At 46.0% G+C, this 27,754-nt stretch overlaps 1 protein-coding gene and 1 pseudogene across 2 annotated transcripts; one reads left to right on the top strand and one right to left on the bottom strand.

Annotated features, from left to right (window-relative positions):
* Positions 1–273: 273 nt before the first annotated feature.
* Positions 274–1,731, bottom strand: LOC311237501 (neurofilament light polypeptide-like; annotated as a pseudogene). Its single transcript has 2 exons — positions 694–1,731; positions 274–402 (listed from the first exon to the last, which is right to left on the bottom strand). The product of its transcript is annotated as a neurofilament light polypeptide-like (transcript).
* Positions 1,732–2,740: 1,009 nt separating this feature from the next.
* On the top strand, positions 2,741–9,705 carry LOC311237037 (uncharacterized protein; the record flags this gene model as incomplete). The annotated part of the gene is made up of 6 exons (XM_084324844.1): positions 2,741–3,769; positions 5,089–5,213; positions 5,424–6,584; positions 6,696–7,214; positions 7,386–7,953; positions 8,581–9,705. The coding sequence occupies 6 exons, from the start codon at positions 2,741–2,743 to the stop codon at positions 9,703–9,705; spliced, it is 4,527 nt and encodes a 1,508-aa protein (XP_084180970.1).
* Between the last annotated feature and the right edge of the window lie 18,049 nt (positions 9,706–27,754).

Here is a 27,754-nt window from a genome sequence, read left to right as displayed (position 1 = left end):
TGGCCTTCTCAGTTTCATCTTTCTTCTTTTCTTCTGCAGCAGGCTTTTCACTCTTTACCTCCTTTTTTTCGTATAAGCTTTTTCAATGTTCAATGTAATATTTTTTCCTTCTTCTTTCTGCTCGTCTTCTTTATCGTCCTTCTTGTCGTCTCCTTTGTCTTTATCCTCTTTTTTCTCTTCACTCTTTTCTCCCTCTTCTTCATTCTCCTCCTTCTCTTCTTCTTTCTCACCCTCATCTTTGTCGTCACCTCCTTCCTCTTCATGCCGTGCCTCTTACCTATATACAGCGATCTCAATGTCCAGGGCCATCTTAACATTGAGAAGGTCCTGATATTCCTTCAGGTAACGGGCCATCTCCTGCTTGGTGACTCTTAGTTCATTCTTCAGCTGACCAATAGTCTCCTATATAGTAGGAATTAGAATGTGTTATTTTTTATTAACATGTTTCTGTTTTAAATAATAACAATACTTAGAAAATGTACTTTAGAAATCAAGTAGACATTTTTATATGATATCATAAGCGGTTTTTATTACCAAACATATATATTAAGAGAAAACATATCAATTATAAAATAGTTTTAGGAGTTATTTGTATGACGATCATGAAAGGTTCCTATTTTACATTCTAAATACTAATTGCAAACACCAAAAATACACATAATGAAGTCGTGCACCTGCAGTACCACTACTGACCTGCATGTCGACGACCTCTGCGCTCTGCTTGTCTTCTACATCATGTAGCTGTTTCTCCAGAGACTCGTTGAGACCTCTGCAAGCATCGATCTCCAGGAGACAGGACTGAAGCTGACGCCGGAATTCTCCAGCCTCATCCTTGGATCTTTTAACAGTGTCAGTGTGCTGGGCAACGCTCTCTGTCAGGGAACCCACCTTCCCTCTGAACCACTCTTCAGCAGACTGCATGTTCCTGCCTGCCAGCCTCTCATATTGGACCGGATGTCCTTCAGAGCCCCAGAGAGGTCTGGTGCAGTGGCCTTAGTCTCCACTGCCACCTGAGCCCCCAGCTTAACCTGGGCCTGGAGCTCCACCATCTCCCCCTCATGGATCCTCGTCCAGCAGACTCTCCACCCTCTTCTCCGTCTCAGCCCTGTCTGAGGCAGCATCGTCTGCCCCACGTCGGCCCTCCATCAGCCGGCCCTCCATCAGCCGGCCGTCGCGAGCCAGTATCTCTTCCTCATAATGGGCCTGCAAGGTGCTGAGAGTCTGCTCCATGTGCTCCCTCTGTCCTAGAGCTGCCTGCTGCTCAGCCCTGGCCTCATCCACAGCGCCCCTCAGGGCCCGGGCCTCCTGCTCGTACAGCGCCCGCAGGCAGGATGGCTCAGTGTGCCTCTGCCTGAGCACCAGGAGTTCTGCCTCCAGGGCCCAGTTCTGCTGTTCCAGGTCCCGCACACACTCAATGAATCCAGCAAAGCGGTCATTGAGGCCCTGCAGCTGGGCATGCTCTTGGGTACGCACGGTGCGGAACTCAGAGCTGATCTGGGCCGCCTGGCTGAGCTGCAGCTCCACGGAGGAGGAGGAGGCCCGTGAGGAGGAGGAGAACAGCGCCCGGCCGGGAGAGGAGTACTGCAGACGGGAGGAGGAGAGACGGGAGGTGTGGGAGGAGTAGACCGAGTGGGTCATCCCCCTGGTCCTCACAGCTCGGGGGGTGGCCTCTACATTCCATCGTCGGTATGAGGAGGTGGCGTAGTAGGGGTCATAACTGATGCTGCTCATGGCTGTGTGTGATGTGAGGATAGGCTGCTCTCCTTCTCCTCTCTGTCTGGATGTGAAGTTGTGTGAGGAGCTCAAGTTGAAGCCTGAACTGCTCGCTGCTGCAGTGACTCCTGCTTATATAGGAGGAGGAGGAACTCTGACGCAAGTGTTTTATCTAAACACTGACAATGCAGGATCAATAGCCTTACCCTGCAACAGAGAGAGTGAGAGAGAGAGAGAGAGAGAGAGAGAGAGAGAGAGAGAGAGAGAGAGAGAGAGAGAGATAGAGAGAAAGATGGGGGAGGGGCAAAGAGAGAAACATTGAGAGAGGTGGAGCAGAGGTGAGTGGGTGGATTACGCGCTACTTGCGTTTCTCTGTCAAACGTGTTTAGCAGGCTCAAGATTCAAAATGTCGTTTATTGTCATTTCTATGTACTTCCATACATAGGAAAAAAATGTATACTGTTCCTCCAAGTGCAGTGAAACAAGTAAGGTTCAGAGGTTAACCAAATTGTCTATGCACATAACATCTAAAATATCTAAAAACCATTTAGGATGAGGTATGAAAGCCATATACTGTAGGTTGACATATAAGACACTCAATCAAGGATTAAATCAAATCAGTTAGCAGCACAGTTAATTAAAGTGTGTTGGTGAGAAAGTGGGAGGTCATAGTCTGTTCATAATCCTGACTGTCTGTGGGTAGAAACTGTCGCATCCTGCTGGAATTGAAGCTGTCGACGTATAGGTGCAGATACAGCTCTTCATAGGAGTGTGGGAGCATCTGAGGTGCTGAGTCACGCCCCTCCCCTTCGTTCAATCAATGGGCCAGACAACACTGCTCCTTCTTGCCGTGCTAGCGTTGGATCCTCAGATATATAAAGGAGAGACGGTAGCTATAGAGGTACAGTCGCTGTGAGAGCCATACACCCTGCACCTGCACACATACACTAACACATAACACTCATTATACATCCACACACTCATCCACCTCCAGCACTGTCCCCCCCATCCCCCATAGTCTGACCGGATGAGCTACCCGGTGGACACCATAGGGAGCCCCTTTAGGAGAACCATGGATAGTAGGACCACCGGTTACGGCTACGGCCGCTCCAGCGGCACCCCCTCCAGCGGATTCCGATCTCAGTCCTGGTCCCGGACAAGCCCTGGCTCCACGATGACCACGTCTTACAAGAGGAGCGTGAACGTGCCCGTGTCCCGTGCCTACAGCTCCACGATGCTTAGCTCTGCAGACAGTGTTGTTGACAAGTGCTCCAATGAAAAAGAGCAGCTCCACGGGCTTAACGACCGCTTCGCCGGTTACATTGACAAGGTGCACTACCTGGAGCAGCAGAACCAGCAGATTGAGGCAGAGATTGAGGCGCTGCGGCAGAAGCAGGTGTCTCGGACCCAGCTGGGGGATCTCTATGACCAGGAGCTGCAGGAGCTGCGCTCCATGTTGGAGCAGATCCACCACGAGAAGACGCAGATACAGCTCGACATCGATCACATTGAGCAGGACACCCAGCGGCTTAGGGACCGTTTCGACGAGGAATCCTGCATCCGGGAAGATACAGAGGCCATCATCCGTGTCCTGGGGAAGGAAATGGGCGACTCTGAGTTGGTTAAGGCCGAGATGGAGAAGAAAGTTAATTCGCTGCAGGATGAGATCGCCTTCATCCGCAATAACCACGAGGAGGAGGTGAGCGACCTCCTTGCCCAGCTGCAGGCGTCCCAGGTGACCATGGAGAGGAAAGACTTCCAGAAGGCAGATATCACAGAGGCGCTCCGGGAGATCCGTTCTCAGCTGGAGGGATACTCCAACCAGAACCTGCAGCAGGCGGAGAACCAGTTCCTGTGCCGCTACACCAAGCTCACGGAGGCTGCAGAGCAAAATAAAGACGCCATCAAGTCCGCCCGTGATGAGATAGCAGACTACCGTCGCCAGCTCCAATCAAAGACGGTGGAGTTGGAGTCTGTCTGCGGGACCAGGGAGTCACTGGAGAGGCAGCTCAATGACATTGAGGACCGCCACAACAACGACCTGTCCAGCTTGCAGGTAGGAGAACAATTTAGAGATATTTTACAAGGTGAATGGAGCAGAGTGTTGATATTCTTAGTTATCACATATGAATGTGGATAACTGATCATTGAGCCTATAGTTTATATATTTTAATAACTAGTATTAGTAGTAATATCAACAATGATACTAACCTACTACTACTACTACTACTACTACTACTACTACTACTACTACTACTACTACTACTACTACTACTACTACTACTACTACTACTAGTAATAATAACAATAATGATGATTAAAAAGAACAAGAACAAGAAGAATAGGAGCAGTAGCTGTAAATGTGAGGAACATAAATTGTAAAGCGCTTTTGGATAAAAGTGCTACATAAATGCACCATTTACCATTTTTTATTTGACCATTTAGTAATAATAGTAATACTTTATTACATGTTCTTTTTAGTTTTCTCCAAGCCAGACACATTTTCTGTCTAGATTGCTTTTTTATGAATCATAACCCCTATAGGGAGGTGTAGTGGTTACGTTATTGCTGTTTCCGGCCGGTCCACCATCTTGAAAACGCAATGTAATTCTCCATTGACCATTTCTAAATCGTCTCGTTTAAAACAAATAAAGCATTAACATTTGCATGGTGTACCTCTCTGTGCGTATTCATCCACAATCTATAGCTCAACATGAAAATATTCTCAATTAATCAAATAAGAAATTGCCGAATTTGATTTCAAACAGAAATGCTTAAACAATAATGTTAGTGATAGAAGGGAACTCGTTTTGTGCAAAAAAGGAAAGCTTTTCAATATTCATGAGGCAGAATTGTTACAATAGCCGATAATCCATTTTCCCAATGATAAATCCATATACGGGTGGACCTCGTCGGACTACACCTCCCTATAGAAGCGTCTTCAATTGTTTCACATTTCTATTGCAATGCTATTGACACAGTTGACTTGACACAGAAAGGTGCAAACCTGCATGCAAACGTGTATTATGACATTTATACAAATATAAGAAAAATATGAAATTAAACATAATTAATTACCCCACTCAGGTCAGTGAGTCAGAAAACTGCATACAATTTCTTTTAACATAATGTGCCTATACTTTTTAATACCATCCTGTCTCTCTTACCCTAATCTGTTCTCCTGCTCTGTTCTCCTGCTCTGTTCTCCTGCTCTGTTCTCCTGCGTTCTCCTCCTCTGTTCTCCTGCTCTGTTCTCCTCCTCTGTTCTCCTGCCCTGTTCTCCTCCTCTGTTCTCCTGCACTCTTCTCCTGCTCTGTTCTCCTTCTCTGTTCTCCTTCTCTGCTCACTAACACGTCACACATGGTGTTTTCCCAGGAGACCATTCACCAGCTGGACAATGAGCTCAAGGGCACCAAGTGGGAGATGGCGCGTCATCTTCGTGAGTACCAGGACCTGCTCAACGTCAAGATGGCCTTGGACATCGAGATCGCAGCATACAGGTATACAGGTCTCAGACCAGCACTTATACCTCTCTGACAGTGGGAGCTCACTACGTTGTTTTGATTTGAGTTTCAAAAATGTAATTATCCTCATGTGGACTTACGACATTTTAAAAGCATTTTAGAGCCAATCACACGTTAATGTATTTTAAATGTAAAGGTTGTTGGGGGGATGATCATATATGACTCGTATTTTTGTTTTCCCATCAGGAATCTCCTAGAAGGAGAGGAAACTCACTTCAACACGTTCCCTTGCCGCCAGGCCGTCACCTCCATGGTCCATAAGAATGAGCCGCCCAAACTGAAGGTCCAGCACAAGTTTGTGGAGGAGATCATCGAGGAGACCACAGTGGAGGAAGACACGGATAACCTGGATGAGGCCCTGGCAGAGATAGCACAAGAGCTGTCTGCCAAACTGGGAGGTGGAGGAGATGGGGGAGAGGAGGAAGGCGAGGGAGATGATGCAGGGGGTGATGAGGCAGAGGGAGAAGGTGGTGAGGAAGGTGAGGGAGAAAGGGAGGGCATAGATGAGAGAGACAATTATGAAGATGAAGAGGGAGGCAAGGAAGGAGAGGAAGAGGAAGTAGAGGATGCAGAAGTTGAGGAAACTGTGTTATGCTCCAAGGCCCCAGAGTCAAAGGCCTCTCCTGACAAAGAGAAGGCAGGAGACAAAGAGGGCAGTGGAGGAGAAGGGGAGGCACCATCAGAGGAGGATGAAGAGGAGGGTGGGGATAAGGACGAAGATGCAGAAATTCAGCTCTTATCTCCTAAGTCTGAATCCCCCAAGCCCGGATCTCCTAAGTCTGAATCTCCTAAGATCGTATCTCCTAAGTTTGCATCTCCCAAGCTTGTGTCTCCTAAGTCTGAATCTCCCATGCCCGGATCTCCTACATCTGAATCTCGCAAGCTTGTATCTCCTATGTCTGAATCTCCCATGCATGGCTCTCCTAAATCTGAATCTCCTAAGCTCGGATCTTCTAAGTCTGAATCTCCTAAGATCGGATCTCCTAAATCTGCATCTCCCAAGCTTGTATCTCCTATGTCTGAATCTCCCATGCATGGCTCTCCTAAATTTGAATCTCCTAAGCTCGGATCTCCTAAGTCTGATTCTCCCAAGCCCGGTTCTCATAAGTCTGAATCTCCCAAGCCCGGAACTCCTACGTCTGAATCTCGTAAAATCGGATCTCCTAAGTCTGAATCTCCCAAGCTTGTATCTCCTAAGTCTGAATGTCCCATGCCCGGATTGCCAAAGTCTGATTCCCCCAAGCTCGGATCTCCTAAATCTGAATCTCCCAAGCCAGGTTCTCCTAAATCTGAATCTCCCATGACCAGATCTCCTAAATATGAATCTCCTAAGATCGGATCTCCTAAGTCTGAATCTCCCAAGCTTGTATCTCCTAAGTCTGAATCTCCCATGCCTGGATCTCCTAAGTCTGATTCTCCAAAGCTTGTAGCTCCTACATCTGAATCTCCCAAGCTCAGATCTCCTATTTCTGAATCTCCCAAGACCGGATCTCCTAAGTCTGAATCTCCAAAGCTTGGATCTCCTAAATCTGAATATCCAAAGCCTGGATCTCCTATGTCTGAGTCATCTAAGGCTGGTTCTCCGAAGTTTGAATCTCCCAAGCTCGGATCCCCTAAGTCTGAATCTCCCAAGCTTGGATCTCCTATGTCTGAGTCATTAAAGGCTGGTTCTTCGAAGTCAGAATCTCCCAAGCTTGTATCTCCTACATCTGAATCTCGCAAGCCCGGATCTTCTAAGTCTGAATCTCCTAAGATCGGATCTCCTAAATCTGAATCTCCCAAGCTTGTATCTCCTATGTCTGAATCTCCCATGCACGGCTGTCCTAAGTCTGAATCTCTGATGCTCGGATCTCCTAAGTCTGATTCTCCCAAGCTTGTATCTCATAAGTCTGAATCTCCGATGCCCGGATCTCCAAAGTCTGATTCCCCCAAGCTTGGATCTCCTAAATCTGAATCTCCCAAGCCAGGTTCTCCTAAATCTGAATCTCCCATGACCGGATCTCCTACGTCTGAATCTCCTAAGATCCGATCTCCTAAGTCTGAATCTCCCAAGCTTGTATCTCCTAAGTCTGAATCTCCCATGCCCGGATATCCTAAGTCTGATTCTCCAAAGCTTGTAGCTCCTACATCTGAATCTCCCAAGCTCAGATCTCCTATTTCTGAATCTCCCAAGACCGGATCTCCTAAGTCTGAATCTCCAAAGATTGGATCTCCTAAATCTGAATCTCCAAAGCCTGGATCTCCTATGTTTGAGTCATCTAAGACTGGTTCTCTGAAGTCTGAATCTCCCAAGCTCGGATCCCCTAAGTCTGAATCTCCTAAGATCGGATCTCCTAAATCTGAATCTCCCAAGCTTGGATCTCCTATGTCTGAGTCATCTAAGGCTGGTTCTCCGAAGACAGAATCTCCCAAGGTCGGATCTCCTAAGTCTGAATCTCCCAAGCTTGTATCTCCTAAGTCAGAATCTCCCATGCCCGGATCTCCTACATCTGAATCTCCCAAGCCCGAGACTTCTAAGTCTGAATCTCCCAAGCTTGTATCTCCTAAGTCTGAATCTCCCATGCCCGGATCTCCTAAGTCTGATTCTCCCATGCACGGATCTCCTAAATCAGAATCTCCGAAGCCCGGTTCTCCGAAGTCTGATTCTCCCAAGCTCGGATCTCCTAAATCTGAATCTCCCATGCCTGGATCTCCTAAGTCTGATTCTCCCAAGCTTGTATCTCCTACATATGAATCTCCCAAGCCCGGATCTCCTAAATCTTATTCTCCTATGATCGGATCTCCTAAGTGTGAATCTCCCAAACTTGTATCTCCTAAGTCTGAATCTCCCATGCCCGGGTCTCCTAAGTCTGATTCTCCCAAGCTCGGATCTCCTAAATCTGAATCTCCCAAGCCAGGTTCTCCTACATCTGAATCTCCCAAGACCGGATATCCTAAGGCTGAATCTCCTAAGTTCAGATCTCCTATGTCTGAATCTCCTATGCCCGGATCTCCTAAGTCTGATTCTCCCAAGCTCAGATCTCCTACATCTGAATCTCCCAAGCTCAGATCTCCTATTTCTGAATCTCCCAAGACCGGATCTCCTAAGTCTGAATCTCCAAAGCTTGGATCTCCTAAATCTGAATCTTCCAGGCCTGGATCTCCTATGTCTGAGTCATCTAAGGCTGGTTCTCCAAAGTCTGAATCTCCCAAGCTTGGATCTCCAAAGTCTGAATCCCCCATGCCTGGATCTCCTAAGTCTGATTCTCCCAAGCTTGTATCTCCTAAGTCTGAATCTCCCATGCCCGGATCTCCTACATCTGAATCTCCCAAGCCTGGATCGTCTAAATCTGTATCTCCTAAGATCGGATCACCTAAGTCTGAATCTCCCAAGCCAGGTTCTCCTAAGTCTGAATCTCCCAAGATCGGATCTCCTAAGTCTGAATCTCCTATGATCGAATCTCCTAAGTCTGAATCTCCCAAACTTGTATCTCCTAAATCTGAATCTCCTAAGCCCAGTTCTCCTAAATCTGACTCTCCCAAGCCCGGATCTCCTACGTCTGAATCTCCTAAGCTTGGATCTCCTAAGTCTGAATCTCCCAAGCCTGGATCTCCTATGTCTGAGTCATCTAAGGCTGGTTCTCCCAAGTCTGAAACTCCCAAGCTTGGATCGCTTAAGTCTGAATCTCCCAAGCATGGATCTTCTAAGTCTGAACCTCCTAAGATCGGATCTCCTAAGTCTGAATCTCCCAAGCTTGTATCTCCTAAGTCTGAATCTCCCAAGCCTGGTTCTCCTAAGTCTGATTCTCCCAAGCTCGGATCTCCTAAATCTGAATCTCCCAAGCCAGGTTCTCCTAAGTCTGAATCTCCCAAGCCCAGATCTCCTAAGTCTGAATCTCCTAAGCTTGGATCTCCTAAGTCTGAATCTCCCAAGCCCGGATCTCCTACATATCAATCTCCTAAGCTTGGATCTCCTATGTCTGAATCTCCCAAGCCTGGTTCTCCTATGTCTGAGTCATATAAGGCTGGTTCTCTCAAGTCTGAATCTCCCAAACTCGGATCCCCTAAGTCTGAATCTCCTAAGATTGGATCTCCTAAGTCTGAATCTCCCAAGCTTGGATCTCCTAAGTCTGAATCTCCCATGCCTGGATCTCCTAAGTCTGATTCTCCCAAGCTTGTATGTCCTAAGTCTGAATCTCCCATGCCCGGATCTCCTACATCTGAATCTCCCAAGCCCGGATCTTCAAAGTCTGAATCTCCAATGGCCGGTTCTCCCAAGTCTGAATCTCCCCAAATCGGATCTCCTAAGTCTGAATCTCCTAAGCTCGGATCTCCTAAGTCTGAATCTCCCAAGCATGCAACCAAATCTGTCACCGTCCCTGAGACACTGAAGGAGGTGGAAGATGTCGTGCAGGAGAAAATGGTCTCCAGCAAGAAGACAGAGAAGCACTCTACTCACTCTATCAAGCAGGTGACAGAGACAGAGTGAGCACGCTTCAGCCAACCAACCCAGAGAAGGATGAAGAGGGAGGGGCAGAGGAAGAAACAATGATAAGCAATCAAACCAGAACTACAGTAACATAATGTTAATCATAATGTAATGTACAGTCTCACATATGCCAGTCAGCCACTATTCCTCTACTGCGCTATAAGTAGCTATTTTGCTTCTTGCGGGTATCCATACATGTGTGTATATGACTTCTGCGCATGTGCAATAAAGTTATCTCCCTGCCCCGCCAAGTACGTTGTGGATGTGTGTCTTTTGCTCCTGCAGTCTAACTCGACAAAAGTATATTACCATACCTAACAAGTATGTAGCTAGTGTCATAAATATGAACAGTGCAACAACATAACAAACCAATCATAAAGCTAGAGAGATGTAATAAAGATCTAAAGACCACTCTCAAACATACATAACATACACAACTAAGTATACAAAGAAGCCCAAATTATGCGAAGTAAAACAATTAATTCTAATAATAGTGTGTCGTATATTTCTAAATGAAAACATGAATATAGCAACTGAAATGTACATGGTAATGATTAGAAAGACAAAATGCTGATTGATAGAAGGGCCATTAGAGCCAACTGGAGGACAATCTGCCATCAGGGTTTCACAGATGAGGGTTCGCTGATAGGGCAAAAGACTGTTTATGACGTTAATGCACATTCCACTGGTTGGTTAGCAGCTGTGGTTTAGGAAATGGCCACCTCCAACAGACAAGGAAGGAGATCATTATCTTTGAAACAGGAACCAAACTCAAAATAACAGTTGAGATCAAAAGGTCATATTTACCCTAAGTAAGGAATTTCAGGTTACGACATGGCAGATGGTCTAGTGGGAGACCAGTGTTCAATGCATCAAGGTTTAGCAAATCAGAAACGGAAGAAACAATAAGAAATGCAGTTGATTGGTAAATATCAGAGGTAAAGGGTTAGACCATTTGCAAAATGTGGTGAAATGACTAACAACTGTTTTCAGCCAAGGTTACCATTTAGTATTATAAAGGAAAGTGTCCATGTGTTTGGGTTCAAATAAAATGAGTTGATTTGCTAATTCTATAATGTAAAATAATGAAATAGGCTACATTGTATAAACTTAGTCACAATAAAGAATAAAAACTCTTAATACTAGAAGATAAAAGCTGTACAATATTGGTCATATAATTTAATCAGGAAATAAAGTGTTACTCAGTGAAAAACGGATCCCCTCATCAAGTAAATGATTAAACAGCCCGGCAATATTATGGTGAACGGTTGTGTCAGCAGAATAAATTGTGTAACATGTTGTCACAAGACCCCGCAGACAAGTTCCTGCTGGAATGTGGCCAAATAAGGAAGGCAGATGGTGGGGGTTGTGACTAGGCAGGCAGGGAATCTCTCTCTCTCTCTCTCTCTCTCTCTCTCTCTCTCTCTCTCTCTCTCTCTCTCTCTCTCTCTCTCTCGCTCTCTGATAAATAGGGCTGACGAGATGGAGACTAGAGACACACAGAGAACAGACACTCAGAGGACACACACCCGGTGACGGGAGCGAGGAGACCAGAAGGGAACCTGGGGACTGAGAGACAGACCTGGAGCGCTGAAAACCTCCACCGACAGAGGGAGACTCGCCAAGCCGGCTACTGGAGAGCCGATGACACAGAGAGCCATTGACACCAGATGGCAGAGCCGAGGTTCATAGCAGACTCCGCCGATACGAAATCAAGCGCTCCCTGCCTGATCGGCAAGGAACGACCACAAACCACTAAGAGAGGACTCGTTGTTGCCATGGACAACCTGAGACAGCGAACAGCAATGGAGAAGAAAACCCTGATCAGCCCTAGCTGATCCAAGCATGGACCAAACAAGCCACATGAAAGAGACAATTAGATTGAACCAAAGAGACGATGTACTTGTTTTGATTCCTGAGCTGTGGTATTAATAAACACCGCAGTTGTTATTTTGACCACCTCGTCAGTCTCCCCTTACTTGAACCGAACATCTAAAATACCTAACCAATGCAGAGGAAAGGGTAATAGAAAACTATACGATCAATGAACTTAGATATAGGTAAATGAAGAACAGAAAGTTACTTCAATTGGTCCGTGACCCGTGCTGTATTCGACCAGAACCGGTTGAAGACGACGGCAGCCACTTCTCGAGGCCACAGAGAGGTTCTCTCCCCATCATCGAAGCCCTCTGCGACTGAATGATCGTCCACTTCAGCCAAGGCCAGCGGGACTAGGTAAGTAGTACTGATGCGTTTAAGATTGGTGGTGGTCGAAGCAGTCTCGCATTTTGGGGTTGCTAATTGCTTTAGGTAGAAATGAGATGTAACGGGTTATGTTGGTGTTGGAGGAGGCCGGGGTCCGGGGTTCACAAACCTGGCGCTGGTCTCAGCCACACACCGGCGCTGCACTTAGGAAGCGTAGGGGATAGGGGATGTTCGGTTAGGATGCATATGGTTGGTACAATGCCAAGTGAGGAGAGGATATAGATGTCTATATTTAGTTAGCTTAGGAGGATAGGCTAGGGATAGGTAAAATATTTGAGGGGACCGGCGTGGAAGCGGTAGAACGAGGATTAGTCACAGATATGCGGGACGAGGGGCCGTGAAGTGACGAGAAGATTGATGGATAATGCGGGGTAGTCAGACATATCAGATCTTAAAGGGAAGATTATAGGGTAAGGTAAGGAGTATAATGAGAGAACCGTGGTGTAGTACAGGAGATCCTGGTTCCACGATGAGAACAGAGTACGGAGGACAGAGTGCAGAAAACGGAGTATAGAGTATACTGAGAACAGAGTACAGGGTACGGGTAGCATAGAAACAGAGAACAGAGTGATGAGAAGAGGATAGGGTTCGGGCTAGGTTGCTTAACGAGATAGAAGCCACACTTAGAATCGGTACAACGGAGTAATGGACTTTGGAAGACGTTCCATAAGCGAATTACCAATTCTAATCCGACGTCATTTAGGCTCAGATTGGCTAAGGTCGATATCTGAAGAACATCAGCCTCGTGGAGGAATGAGGGAATGTAGAAAAAATCAAGCCGACAAGGGGCTCTACGGGTAGCGGAGAGTACGGTCGAACACACGATTTGGCCATATAACACTCCGATACAAGCCGACAAGGGGCGCTACTAAAACTCTTCACGGGCTACTATACATGAATGGAGTGGGTTTCTCAGGGGTATAGCAAGTCGGACTCAGTAGATATATGAAGCACTTTGGAAGTGGATACTGCACATGTGATTAGAACATAGGAGAAAATTGTGTGAAAAAAGCGAGGAAATGCGTTTAGGATGAATGTGCATAAATGAATGGTATGCTTATGAATGGGACATTGTTTTGCTAAGTATATGTGTTTGAATGGATGAATGTTAGGAGCTCTGAGTGAATGCCAAGGTATTTTTTGTATTATTATGGAACATGGGTGATCAAGGCGGCAGCGGAGAAACCGCACCCCTGTCCGGAAGAAGAGAGGCGTTTATTTAGCTGCCGGCGTTAGCTGAGGGCATCGGGACTAACGTGTGGACGCTGTGTTGCGTTGTCGAGTGAATTGAATGAATGGCAAGTGTGATGGAACCTAGATGATGTGTAATGTTCGTTAAAATTTTTCAAAACGGTGGTGTGGAAGCGCTAAAAATAATGTAGTAGCGATCAAGGGATACGGAGATTTTGGAGCTGATGACGTCACTGGGAGCGTCGGAGCTTGGGGAGCGTTGAGTTTAATATACTGTGTATTTCGGTCAGGCGGGGCCAAACGGGCGAGCGTACTAGAATAAGGATAATGATATATGTTCTGTGAACGGGGGCTAAATAGGATTAAAGTTATGTTGCGGGGGAAAGCAGGGGGTGTGTAAACGTCGCGATGTGTTGTGCCGCTCGGATCAACAGGAGAATGGGCCGTTTAGGAGGAGTGATGTTGGATGCTAAGCTAAGCTAATGGAGCTAGCAGTACTGAGCTAACGAAGCTAAGATGCTAAGCTACCTGTGCTAACAATATAGCATGATTGAACTCTCGGAGAATATCGCGTGTTGCTACTCTTTGGTGGCTGGCGCGGGACCTTAGAGGGGCAGAGGACAGGGACTTCCGGTGTAGGGGGTTCTGGGAGTTGTAGTTTTGTGGTTGAGGTGGAACGTCAAGTTGACGTCTTGGTGTGGTGTTACGTGATGACGCACTTGCGGGGGAGGGCGTGGGCGCCTCCTGCAGGACGTTGTGAGTACTGTGGTGCGTTGGTGGTGATGGACAAACGTTCCAGCGGAGGGCAGTGTTGCCTCTTTGATAGTTACACCTCTCCTTTACAGGTAAAACGAGGTGCAGTAGGCAACGGCAGAACGTTTGTGATTATTATAGGTTTTGAGTAGCGACCATCTGTGGGGATTTGTAGATTCTTTATATTCGGTTTTTTCAGTTGTTGATGATGGATGTGTATACTTGTTTGATTATCAATCTGTATTTGTTATGGGCCAAGTATGATGGCGCTGGTGGGATGGTAATGAAATAGATGTGTGGGTTTGTTTTGTGGCTTTTCTAGATGTTATTCGAATTATAGGCTGCTGATGTGAATGACGGGTTGAGAGATGTTGACGGTATGTGTCTGTCTGCGCATGCGCACCACGGTCGGTCGGCGCGAGAAGGAGGGACTATGGGCTTTTGATGAGGCAGTGGACAGTGAAGGGCTATGGGGGGCGATGTTGGTCAGGTATGGTTGAAGTGAGAGCAGCGGCGTTGTGTGATGGGATTTTGCGTGAACCCCCCCCCCCCCCTTTTTTCCTCTGTCTCTTCCTCCCTCCCTCCCTCTCTCCCTCCTTCTCTCCCTCCCTCCCTCCCTCCCTCCCTCCCTCCCTCCCTCCCTCCCTCCCTCCCTCCCTCCCTCCCTCCCCCCCCCCTCCCGCCCCCCTCCGCTCCATCCCTATCTCCCAGCTTGACTTTGTGAGATGACGGGTGCGCAAAGGGAGTTTTGTTGTTGCCTTTATGGTGGGCTTGGAGTATTGGTTATATTAATATAGTGTTACTTGCTAAATTATTACTTAGGGATAAATAGGATATTCATGGTCATTTTGGAGCCCTCCCCCCCTCCCTCTATGTCTCTCCATGCGGACTCTTTTAGTCTGATTGAAGTTAAGGTTGATTTGGGTTAAAGTTGGCAGCGGATGATGGTGATAGTGTTTGGAGTCCTGTGGGTAAACGGGACGAGGCAATACGGGGTAATCTGCTGATTGAGTGTAGACGGTTTTGGTAATAGTTAATGTTGCATTGTGTGCCCCCCCCCTTTCCTCCCCTCAGTCCCTGGATCCCTGTATCCCTCCCTCCTTTTTCTTTTCCCTGTGCCCCCCTCTGTCTCTCCTTGTATTTCTCCCTGTGGTTCGCCATCCCTGGTTTTGCGGCATGTTGTGGGCATTGGTTTGTGGGTTTATTTGAACTGCGTTGTTATTATGTATGTGAAGTAGGTACCGGATGGGCGTTGGCCTGTCTGGGTGCAGGTGATGGTAGGTTGAGTTTGTGGTATTCCTTGGTGGGAAGCTTGGGGTGTTTCCGTTCAGGTTAGAAACTGAAGGGAGGATGCTTTGGGCTGTGAGTTGACGGTTCTTTGTGTATTCAGGGAACTGGGTGAATATTGCGGGTGGCGTAGTGCGGATGTCCATGAATTTATTAACATGGCCAGCTGTGCTATGTGACGGTCAGGGTTTTAGTGATCTAAGTTGCTAAAAGTTTATTGTTTTCCCTGATTGGTGGTTGGTAGCAGTAGCAACACTAATTAATTTTTATTAGTGTTGTGAGGGGGTAATGGTTGTGTGTAAGGATGTAAGTGTGTGTGTGGGGATGAATGAAATTGATGTTGTATGAGGAGTGTGAAGCAAAAGCGAATAATACATTTAGTCGATACGCTAATCGGGCATTTAAAGTAAGAAATAAGATTAGGATGAACAGATTCATCAAAGCAAAAAGAAATTGGAACGGATGAAAGACCAGGTTTACAAAGGTTATTAGGCAATTGATAGGCGTGGGACTAATGATTATGTTTCCCAGAAAATCAGGTGAAGAGAACACACAGGGGATTGGAAACCTCCGGTGTTCCTGTTGAAGGAACGGACAAACACAAGATAAGCTGTATCGTTATTTTCAAACAGATCACACTGTGTCTCTCTAAAAATTTAGTATAGTGTTGCCCGACATTTCCAATGCATAACGAATAGTGGAAATAACAGGGAAATGCCACTGTATTAAGTCTGGATGTTTTTGCTTTCTTTCTGTACAGGTGCTCGGCTGGACAGGAGCTCTAAACGATTTCCATAACCATCTGGGGAAACGGCTGTAATGAGCCTTGGTATAAGTATGAATGATAAGCCAGTTATCAATCCTTGTCTGCACAGTAAAAATTTGACAGTGTGAGTGTTTTAACTCAAGTAAGTAGAAATAGTGAAAGACAGAGAAACTTGTTTTTTCAAACGGTGGTTGCAGGAGTGTTTGAAAGTGGAATGAATGACAGTAACATAGGAAGTTCACCTTAGTGGAACATTGATAGGAACAACTGAAGCGTTAGATGCAATAACAATAGAATAACAACAACAACAATATGGAAAAGGGCCTTAGTGATCAGGCCATTGGGGGGAGAAGGCCGAGAGCCTCTGCAGACATTTCCCAGATAGACTTTACCAGTGATGATAATCTGATTGATTGGAATATGGACTTCTCTCATGTGACCAGTACGACAGAAGGACTTGAAATGTTGACTTTGGTTCCAATACAGGGGAGTGAACCAGTGACAACGGTGTTACTCCAACCAGAACCGATTCAAGCTGGAGTGTCCATTGCAGGCGACTGCAGTTTAACCAAGGGGCAGAAAAAGAGACTGAGGTTACAGCAGTCCCACGAAGTCCACTCTGGCCGGAGGGCTGGAACTGAGACCGACAGCAGGTATGGAATAATACACGAACAGTTTCTACAGCCCACCCGTTTCCCATGTCCACCCTGCCCTCAGCACCGAAGCCAAGATGAGAGGCGGGGCCCAGCGATGGGAAGTCAAACCGCCAGTGCTGAGATGGGGGAAGAGGCAGCATCCTATAGACAACAGAGAGCGTTTGTGACAGCGTTCGAACAACACGAGGCGGTTCATCGAGATCTGATGAAGACACAGCTGGAGATCGGTCAAGCCGCACACGAGACTCAGAGATTGGAACGAGAACTGGCAAGAAAGGCTGCGCTACTAGAAGCGACAGCTGTTGAGGTCATGCTTCGGGCGTCTGACCTAGGCCGCCGTGATCAAAGAGTGCCCTGTGCTCCGTTGCCCGGACAGGGAACTGGGCCGCGACAGGGTGAGCAGAACCGCAGGAGGGGTGAGTTTCTAGGCCCCTCCCAACAAGAGAAGGCCCGAGGAGAGGCAGCAGAAAAGGACAGGTATGCCCCTCTCTCCTCCAGGCAACAGGACATGCGACCAGAGGACAGGAGAGGGGTTGACCTGGCGAGGACTGTGGGATGCCAGCCGAGAGACTGCGGGAGTCGTGGTAAACTGGAACCCCTGGGATGGCCGGCGTCGGCTGTGTGCTGGCATTGTGGGGAGATTGGCCATTTCGCTCGGTCATGTGACAAAGGGTGGCGGGCTCAGCAACAGTCCAGTAGAAAGCGAGAGTCCATCAGAGAACAGAGTTGCTGGAAATGTGGAGAGTTGGGACATTTTCAGAGGGGGTGTAAATAGGGGGTGTCTGCATAGGTCATAGGTTGAATAAGAGCGAAGCGGAAATGCACAAACAAAGCCTTTTGGGTGCTCGAGTAAATAGAGTTATTGATAAATTAAAGTGGAAAATGAGACTGATTAGAATAAGGATAGAGACGAGGATACATAGATAAGGTTTGATTAGGTGTGCAAGTTACTAAAATGGTTTGGAAGACTAACCAGGGTAAGTTGGGGCTATAGAGGGATGACGTAACTGAATATTGCATGGGCTAATCAAACTAACAAAATTTATGGTTTTAGACAGGAACAATGGAACATTTAATATTAGACAGAGTTAGAAACAAAGGACTATTTATAGTAGTGATTACATACTTGATCAAAGGGTGGTCAAGTTGAATTTGAAAAAAAAAAAAAAAAAAACACAACAACATTATTATTTCATTACTTATTTTATTTCTTTTTGGATTTTTAATTTTGCTGTCTTAGTTTTTGCGGGGGTATTTATGCCTCTAGATGATGGTTAAATTCTGTTGGATGGGTGTGTAGCATGTAGGCACTCACAATTTTTTGTTTGTTAATTTGTTTGTTTTTGTTTGGTACTGGGGAGATCTCTCGCCGGTCAGGGATGGCAGGTGGTGGTGACACAGCGAGACTGGTAGGAAGTCTGATGTAATGAGCTGGAAACTGAGAATGGACGGGAGCTGGTTCATGGTTTGTTTTCCGCTCATTAAGTGTCCAGATGTAGAATCTGGGGGGTTGTGTCACATTTTGGGTTATGGTAAGTGTTGGGGAAACATATTTCTCTGTCTATAGAAAGCTCTGTAGGTTTTTGGTCGCAAATTGGCCAGATGGTGTTCATGTAGGGTGCAGACATGTGAATTTGATGATTGACTTATGGGGGACTCTGCACCGGCTTGTTGAAGGCTGGCGGAGTGTGTGTGATGTGTGTTTAAAGGGACTGTGGTTTGTTGACCATGCACCTAGGTTCTGTTGGTGATTGGCCTCATCTAGAGCTGACTGTCCGGACCGAGGAGCTGTCTGGAGACAAGGTATTGATAGTGAAATAATGGTTATTCCACTTTCAAGGGTGGAAGTGGTAGTTGTGTTGATCTTGAGATATTTGATCTAGTAAAACAGTACAGCACAAAAAGAAATGAGACAAAGGTGATTTGATTGAATGCTAACGTAAGAAGCTGTGAAATACATAGATAATTAATTTGGAGAAAAATGTATTGTCAGAATGCAGAACAGTAGAGAATGTATCTGCGAAAGTAAAAGTTTCCAATCTATTGTGTGTTTGTAAATAATAATCCAAAATGCAAAAAGGACAGAGGGAAAATCGTTTCCTTCTGTGGAAAAATCGGAGCAGTACCGAGACCTGCACACAACAAAGAAGAGGCTGTGGTTAGCACAAAAATACAACAAGAAGAGAACAGTAAAAAACAAGTTAGCAGTAAAGGCCTCAGGAGGTTGAAATAGGGATAACTGACAGGGAGGTAATTGAGGCCTCAGTGGTCTTTTCAAGGAGAAGAAATGATTTATGTTGCTTGTTTGAATTTTCTCAAATGTTTAGAGTGTTAATCTTTTAGTGGTGTGATGTATTAATCTTTTCTTGCAGAGTCCATTACACAAAATAGACATTGAAGCTAATTACACGGATAATGGATAGTCATAATTGAAATAAGCTGAGAATGGTACGATGATTCTTTTTGTATAAAGACACGGACCTAGACTGGAAGTCGTACTTATAACTGATAATGTGTATAACTGTGAAAGGAGGAAAAGGTAGGGGAAATGATGATTTTGTAACTGTACAGATGGAAAGGGGTTTTGTAGTTCGATTTGTGTAAATTTTGGATTTTTTTGAAATTTTTGAAAATATTAGCAAAAATTATGATTATGATTTTAACATGTTTAATTTAGAATATTGATGCTGTATAGTGGGTTATTAAACCCCCTAAGGGTGGATTGTCGTATATTTCTAAATGAAAACATGAACATAGCAACTGAAATGTACAAGGTAATGATTAGAAAGACAAAATGCTGATTGATAGAAGGGCCATTAGAGCCAACTGGAGGACAATCTGCCGTCAGGGTTTCACAGATGAGGGTTCGCTGATAGGGCAAAAGACTGTTTATGACGTTAATGCACATTCCACTGGTTGGTTAGCAGCTGTGGTTTAGGAAATGGCCACCTCCAACAGACAAGGAAGGAGATCATTATCTTTGAAACAGGAACCAAACTCAAAATAACAGTTGAGATCAAAAGGTCATATTTACCCTAAGTAAGGAATTTCAGGTTACGACATGGCAGATGGTCTAGTGGGAGACCAGTGTTCAATGCATCAAGGTTTAGCAAATCAGAAACGGAAGAAACAATAAGAAATGCAGTTGATTGGTAAATATCAGAGGTAAAGGGTTAGACCATTTGCAAAATGTGGTGAAATGACTAACAACTGTTTTCAGCCAAGGTTACCATTTAGTATTATAAAGGAAAGTGTCCATGTGTTTGGGTTCAAATAAAATGAGTTGATTTGCTAATTCTATAATGTAAAATAATGAAATAGGCTACATTGTATAAACTTAGTCACAATAAAGAATAAAAACTCTTAATACTAGAAGATAAAAGCTGTACAATATTGGTCATATAATTTAATCAGGAAATAAAGTGTTACTCAGTGAAAAACGGATCCCCTCATCAAGTAAATGATTAAACAGCCCGGCAATATTATGGTGAACGGTTGTGTCAGCAGAATAAATTGTGTAACATGTTGTCACAAGACCCCGCAGACAAGTTCCTGCTGGAATGTGGCCAAATAAGGAAGGCAGATGGTGGGGGTTGTGACTAGGCAGGCAGGGAATCTCTCTCTCTCTCTCTCTCTCTCTCTCTCTCTCTCTCTCTCTCTCTCTCTCTCTCTCTCTCTCTCTCTCTCTCTCTCTCTCTCTCGCTCTCTGATAAATAGGGCTGACGAGATGGAGACTAGAGACACACAGAGAACAGACACTCAGAGGACACACACCCGGTGACGGGAGCGAGGAGACCAGAAGGGAACCTGGGGACTGAGAGACAGACCTGGAGCGCTGAAAACCTCCACCGACAGAGGGAGACTCGCCAAGCCGGCTACTGGAGAGCCGATGACACAGAGAGCCATTGACACCAGATGGCAGAGCCGAGGTTCATAGCAGACTCCGCCGATACGAAATCAAGCGCTCCCTGCCTGATCGGCAAGGAACGACCACAAACCACTAAGAGAGGACTCGTTGTTGCCATGGACAACCTGAGACAGCGAACAGCAATGGAGAAGAAAACCCTGATCAGCCCTAGCTGATCCGAGCATGGACCAAACAAGCCACATGAAAGAGACAATTAGATTGAACCAAAGAGACGATGTACTTGTTTTGATTCCTGAGCTGTGGTATTAATAAACACCGCAGTTGTTATTTTGACCACCTCGTCAGTCTCCCCTTACTTGAACCGAACATCTAAAATACCTAACCAATGCAGAGGAAAGGGTAATAGAAAACTATACGATCAATGAACTTAGATATAGGTAAATGAAGAACAGAAAGTTACTTCAAGTGATAATAATAATAATAAAAATATATAAATGCATTTTGAGTGAAAGCTTTAAATGGGCTTCGCTACAGATGCGGTCAGGAGTGTGTGAGTGAGACATTCTATTATATTCTTTCTTTCTGCATTCACAGGTGGGATGTGTCTGCATACTGTAGCTCAGTTCGGGGGAATCCCTTCCTCTCTTATACTATGTTTGTATCTATGGAAGGGAGACACTGTGCACATGTTAATATATAGTATATAAATATATGCGGGTGGGTGTGAGAGTGAGAAATGTTGATGAAGTTATATGACTTTTTTTTGTTTAAAATAAAGGGGGGAGGGCTCTACTCCTGCTCTTTTGAAGTAGCCTTACTTGATATGGAAAGATACCAGCTGAGCCAAAAAGAAACTACTAACAAATACACAACAGACAGTGAAAAAAGATAAATACATTTGGTGCGATGAACTCATGACCAACATCCAGTACCCAAAAGAAACTAAAGCTTAAATAAACCTGAAGAGACTTAAACATGCTTTTTCATCAACTGTGAGTGCAATTGAACATATAAACAAATGCGCACACGTGCATTCTTGCATGCATAGGATGGACTTTAATTTAAATACTGAACATAGATGAGGTGCTACTGTGTGCAGTTGCAACATATAGTTTTTCGAGTATCTTTGAGAACTGTGATAGCAGGGATACCGGTCTATAATTGGTAAACAAATGCTTGTCTCCAGCTTTAAATAATGGTATAACCTTTGCAATTTAAATTTTTTGATGGAATGCTCCGATTTTGAACGACAAATTGAATATATGAGATAGTGGCTCCACAATTCCTTGAATAATATTTTTTACCAGAGACATATCAATGTCATCCCCATCTGTGGAGGTTTTATTCATGCATTTGTTTACCATCTCAATAATGTCCTCTTTCTCCACAGATCCCAGAGATATTGAAGCAGGGTTTCTTTCTCCACAATCTTCCACCGCAAAAATCTTCCCAGTGTTGACTATTTCATTGGCTAGTTTTGGTCCCACATCAACAAAAAAGTTGTTAAACCCATCCACTACCTCATTTATAAGAATAATCTTTCTGTCCTTTTCTGTAAAATAGTAAGGGTAAGCTAGGTTGTTTGGTTTATTTCTAATAATACTATTTAATATGTCTCATATTCATTATTGTATCCAATAATTTGGTATAATAATCCTTCTTGCATTTCCTCATAATACTAATTAGTTTGTGAAATGAAACTATCCTCCAACACCAGGAGCGATAGAAACTCCAACAAGACAGTGTGCCACTTACAACAAGACAGGAACCGGGTAACGTAAGGTTATGAATATAACCAAGTTCTATGAATGCTAGTGACGCTCAGCGTCATATTGCATATATCTCGCTTCAGTGTATATGCACTGAATAAATTTCAAAATGCACCTTTACATACCAACATCCGTGTGACCACACCCCCATCTGCTACCTATATAAGCAGGGGTGGGGCCACACACTTATCTCCTTCCCAAAAAATTTCACCACAATGAAAAATCAAGGGCCGCAGTGGTGTCTAGACGCTGAGCGTCACTAGCATTCATAGAACTTGGTTATATTCATAACCTTACGTTCTATATCATGCTAGCTTCCGCTCAGCGTCATATTGCATAACAGGAGCTGAGCGGGAGCTCGACAAATGTACCCCGCTGAGGCCCCCCACAACCATCAGACCGGAGAGGACCGAGCCCCCCCGACCCTCCCTAATGGAGGATACCCTCCCTATTGGAGGACGGGAGGGAGACGAATCTGACCGTGCGAAGAGAAACTCGAGCAACTCAACGCACAGGGTGAGCAGACCGTGGCTTGACCCCACGACTACGCACACGCACAACCCGCATGCCACCAGGGAACGAACGGAAGGAACAAACCTTGTTACTGCCCCCAAAATCACAGGGGTCAAGAGCAAACTCAACCCCATGGCAAGGCCGTAGCAGCGGAGCACGAAGGAAGACCCAGACCCACTGAAGGGACTGGATCCCCCGGAAAAAGGGGGCCCGGAGAGGGCAACGACGCCACAGCATCAAGACCTCACCAGGCGGTCACTAGTGACACCGCCCCCCACATCGCTAGCGTATTTGGACTGGGCCCCTCCAAGAGCGGGCCCTTCCCCCCACTAGCACGCCGCCTGGCACACTGACCCTGGCACACTCAGGCAGTCAGCATGGCTGTAACTCGAAGCACTCAAGAGGCTACACCACAGCGGGAGCAGGCAGCGCGCCGGGGAGACGACCACCAGAAGGGGTCGATCTCTCAATCCAGGCAGCAGGCATTTGACCCAAGCCTGGAGCACTGTGGACAAGACAGGCGCCAAAGGGGTCAACTGAAAACAGCATCCCCGGTGGAAGGGGCGTATGCTGGCATTGTTGCGCACTATGACAAAGCCTCCACCAAAAAACCCTGACCCAGAGGGGCCGAGGCAGAGAAGGCTGACACGATTGGCAGACGTCATGAACGTGCAGGGGCACACTCAACCGGGTAACCCGGGAGTTGACTCTGCTCCAACACACCAGGGAATCAACCACCCTCTTGGTACCACATGCGGTGGTTGTTCCTATAACCCCTCAAGAAAAAACTCCAAAACACACTGCTATACCGCAGTACAAGTGTTTCAGTTTTCAAAAAGGGGTTATTCCAGGCCTACGGGTCGACGAAACACAACTTCGGACCGAGCCCGGCGGCCCGGGAAGCACACAGGGATGGCAGAGGAGGTCCATAAGACCACCCCAACAGCCCCCTCTTCGCCATGCGTAAGAGAGGAGCGAAAGGAATGGAAAACCCGCCCCTTTATGATAACGCAGGGTACAACATGTACCCAACAAAGAGTCTCCATAACGCCCAACCCTGTGACACCCGGGCCGACCCAGCATTTTTCCCCCCGAAAAAAGCACAAGTCCCTCAGGGTACCAGAACAGCAGATCTGCGTCCCCGGTGGGCAACGGGTTAACTGACCTGGACCAGCGTGACCAGAACCAGTCCCGTGCCCTAACCACGCCGACATCCCCACTCCAAGAGAGGGGGTAGGTACGCGTGTCGATCTAAAACATGAAAAGAGGGTGCCACCCAGACGGTCCCATTCGTACCGCGCTCAGTGGCCCACCCCAAGGGCGTGAGACCCCTCTACCTATGTTTTGATCTATTCCGTTAACATCCCCCAGATATGAACAAGAATTCGTCGAGACCTAGTAACAGGCGCTCGGAAGAGAAAACCTCCATCCCAGTTGCCCTATAAAAACGCTTTTTTAATAATGAGCAACCAAGGTGTACCAGCCTCATGCGTGATTCTTATTCTTATTCTTAAAACACCCTGAGCCAGCACTATGTATGCGTCGAGACCCAAACACATCAATGGATAGTCTAACAAGACACCAGACATTGTTCCTCCAAGTCGCCTGGGAGAACGACAAGGAGCCGTCATGCTTCATGTTCTTTCCTCTTTTTATTAAAAAAGAAAGAAACACCGACTGACATGAATCCCACGTGACGCGGCTGAGGGTAGAAATTGTTTTCATTTTTACATCCCGCCACCCTCGCCACAGGGAGGAGACGGGAATCCCCAGAGAGACTTCCCACGCGAGTTGTATAGATTGAAAAGAAATATTGCAACATTGAGCTATGTAACACTTAGGTTAGGGCTCTCCGAGGAGGAGGCACTGAACCAATACACACTCAATAATCGAATTGAATCGAATACACATACAATAGAGCAGAACTCCTTTTTGAAGTTCTTCTCACCTTGACAATCTGAGGAGGAGGTTTTAACCCCTGACCAATCAGAAAAGGGGAGGAAAGCATTACCAGTTCACCCCTTTACGACCCCTCACCCCTGATACGATGTAATGACAAAGTAGAGCATGACCCAGTCATAGCATGCTACATGAAGCATCTAACAGCTTCACATAGCTCATGTGCTAACCTGCTATCTGAGTTTTACTAAGGAAAAAACACAGAACAGAGAGGGCCCCTTTAAGAGCCCTGGTCCAGACTTACACATGTGCTTCTGTGGGCCAAACCTAACCCAGTTGTAGATCACAACGACACACACAACCCTTCATCACAACAAAAAATGGCAAAGTACACTCTTATTACAGAGGAACGCCGTTTTTCATAACGAGAGAGACATAAGTCCTTGATTACATATTGGCCACAGGCCTTGCTAAGCACATGTGATAAGTGACCAAACAACCTTTTCTTTAGGAAAATAATAGTTTCTCAAGCGGAAGCACAACCCCAGCAATTTAAGCTGAGGGTTACATCGTATCCCCACAAACACAGTGACACAATATATTGTAAACAAACATGTCTGAGAGGAGGGGGGGAAGCCCCAGGGAAACCGGGGGGGTCACCCCTCCTACCTTACCCTTGATACGACCAGGTTGAACAGGTACTCCTGTTAATATGTGAACATGCTGTTCATTGTCATCACAGGTTGAGAAAAAGATTCATTCCTCAATCACATGTCACTAAGCATAGCTTCACAGGTTAACTAACCCTCTTAGTTGTGAGTTCACCCACGTTACAACGTTACATGAACACACATGTTCTCATCACAACTAACCAGTTCATTTTTACACATGTAAAAAACAACGCCGATTTTCATGTTTTGGAAACATTGTTATTACAAAACATTTAGAAGGGAAGAAAAGAAGAAGTGTTTAAAGTCCGGTCAGGACTCCTACCTTCACCCTGAGCGCAGGCCAAGAGGACTGCAACACTGGTCAATGGGACACCGAGTTGAACCCGGCATCTCCTGCGTCGGTGACGAGGGTAATGTCCGCTACGCCACCCAGCCGCCGTTCTCCATGTTGACGAAGTCCTCGCTGGCATGGCACCCGGGTGTAGGGTCGACTAACATCCTCTGTCAAAGATGACGTCGTAGTCAGAGTGTTTAAGGCATGTTATAGTCACAGTAACGTTCAACAGTGTAGCATTAAGCTAACAGCCGCTCCCGACTGATAGCAACAAGCTAACGTTCACTAGCTTAGTGAACACAACGAGCTAGCGCCGCAGCTAACAGCTGACTGGTTAACAACAGTAGGCCACAAACTAGCACGCCAGCTAAGCAGCTATCACCTGAACTGTACACAATGACATAATAAGCCATACTTCAGACAGGCCGCCGCCTGAGTCCCTCCCCATCCTAAGAGGGAAGAGAAAAAGAAATGTCAAACACAGTTTTCAACGGTGATTTACCAGACATACAGCGGAGCCGGCACAATTCCCATCCGGGCTGCAGCCGACTTGAGCATGGATCTTCCGATAACGAAGGTCCATGCCCACATTTCCTCGTTAGGGTGTACTTCCACATTCATGTGAAAGATGGGGCCTGCACGGGACAGGGACAGAGAAGCATCCGCTCGTCCAGAGAATCCCAGGTTCAAACCAGGTCTCGGTCGCGGCCCACTAGGTTGACCATCATGGGCGTCAGACCAAGATCCTCCATCCGCCGCCTAAGAAGCCGAGCAGAGGACCCCAATCCGGGGCCGGCCTTCATAAAATTGTCAGCTAACCCCCATAGCGTTAACAGACAACTAGTGCTTGCAAGCAAACAGTACTCACCCAGCTCGGAAGCAAACCGGTTTCTCACAACAGCCGGTGCCTCCCACAGTCCAGCTGTATGACCGGAGGTTCAATACCTATCCAGCCGCAGCAAGGAGGACTGCAGGTGGGGAGTATATCAGCGGCGCGAGCCCCTAATACGAAAAAGCTGGTGGAGGTCAGAATGATCATCATCTTCCAGACACTCCAGTGACGAAGACAATATCGCCGTATTTTCTCAAAAAATTGTGAGAGAGAAAATAAAGATATAATGTCAACGTATCTCCTTGTCTTCTGTTTTCCTTTCTTCAGATAAATACTTTCTTTCCCACGTCAAGTGAGGTATATAACAGGCACTTCTTTGTGGTGAAATTTGAGAAGGAGATGAGTGTGTGGCCCCACCCCTGCTTATATAGGTAGCAGATGGGGGTGTGGTCAGACGGATGTTGGTATGTAAAGCTGCATTTTGAAATGTATTCAGTGCATATACACTGAAGCGAGATATATGCAATATGACGCTGAGCGGAAGCTAGCATGATATAGAACAACGTGTAATGACGCGACAGGGAAGACAGGAACTCGCAGGCTTATATACAGACACTGATTGACACAGGAGGGTAATTGGGTGATTAGACTCAGCTGGGGAGAACAGAGTGACACAGAACATTACAAGGTTGAAATATATATACACACAAAATAACAACACTACCCAGAACACAAAACCAACACAGATAGGAGAGACATTAGACCAGGGAGTGTAACATCACAGACAAGACAGACAGCAAATGAACAGAACGCAAATTGATAATAATAACATGACATAACATGGTGATCAGGGAACAAAGCTGCACCACCTGAAATAGTACACAAGATGGCGCACAACCTGGGGAGCGTTACAAACATTACTTGTTCAAAGCATGCACACTTGTGACAGTGACAGTGACAAGCCTGCGCCATCTAAGCTGGGAGTGACAAAACAGCAGTCACAGCGCGGCCCTGAGGGTAGCTGGACCCTTCTCAAATAAGCACGAAAAAGACGTCACTCGCCACTTAAAGAAATCAAAAGCATGTATTTAACAACCTCAAAAACGTTCGAAACACGCTTTATATTAATTTAATAAATAAACAAAAACGAAAAATCTACTTATGTCAACGAAAATGTCCAGTAGGACTAAATAACAGATATACATCTCTGTTACACGCCAGCAGCAGTTGGCCGAATCTGTCAGA

Source organism: Notolepis coatsorum (genome assembly GCF_963971535.1).
Source record: "Notolepis coatsorum genome assembly, chromosome: 11".
Taxonomy (NCBI): Eukaryota; Metazoa; Chordata; class Actinopteri; order Aulopiformes; family Paralepididae; genus Notolepis; species Notolepis coatsorum.
The sequence above is the reverse complement of the archived record's forward strand: the minus strand, read 5'-3'. Positions and strand labels throughout refer to the sequence as shown.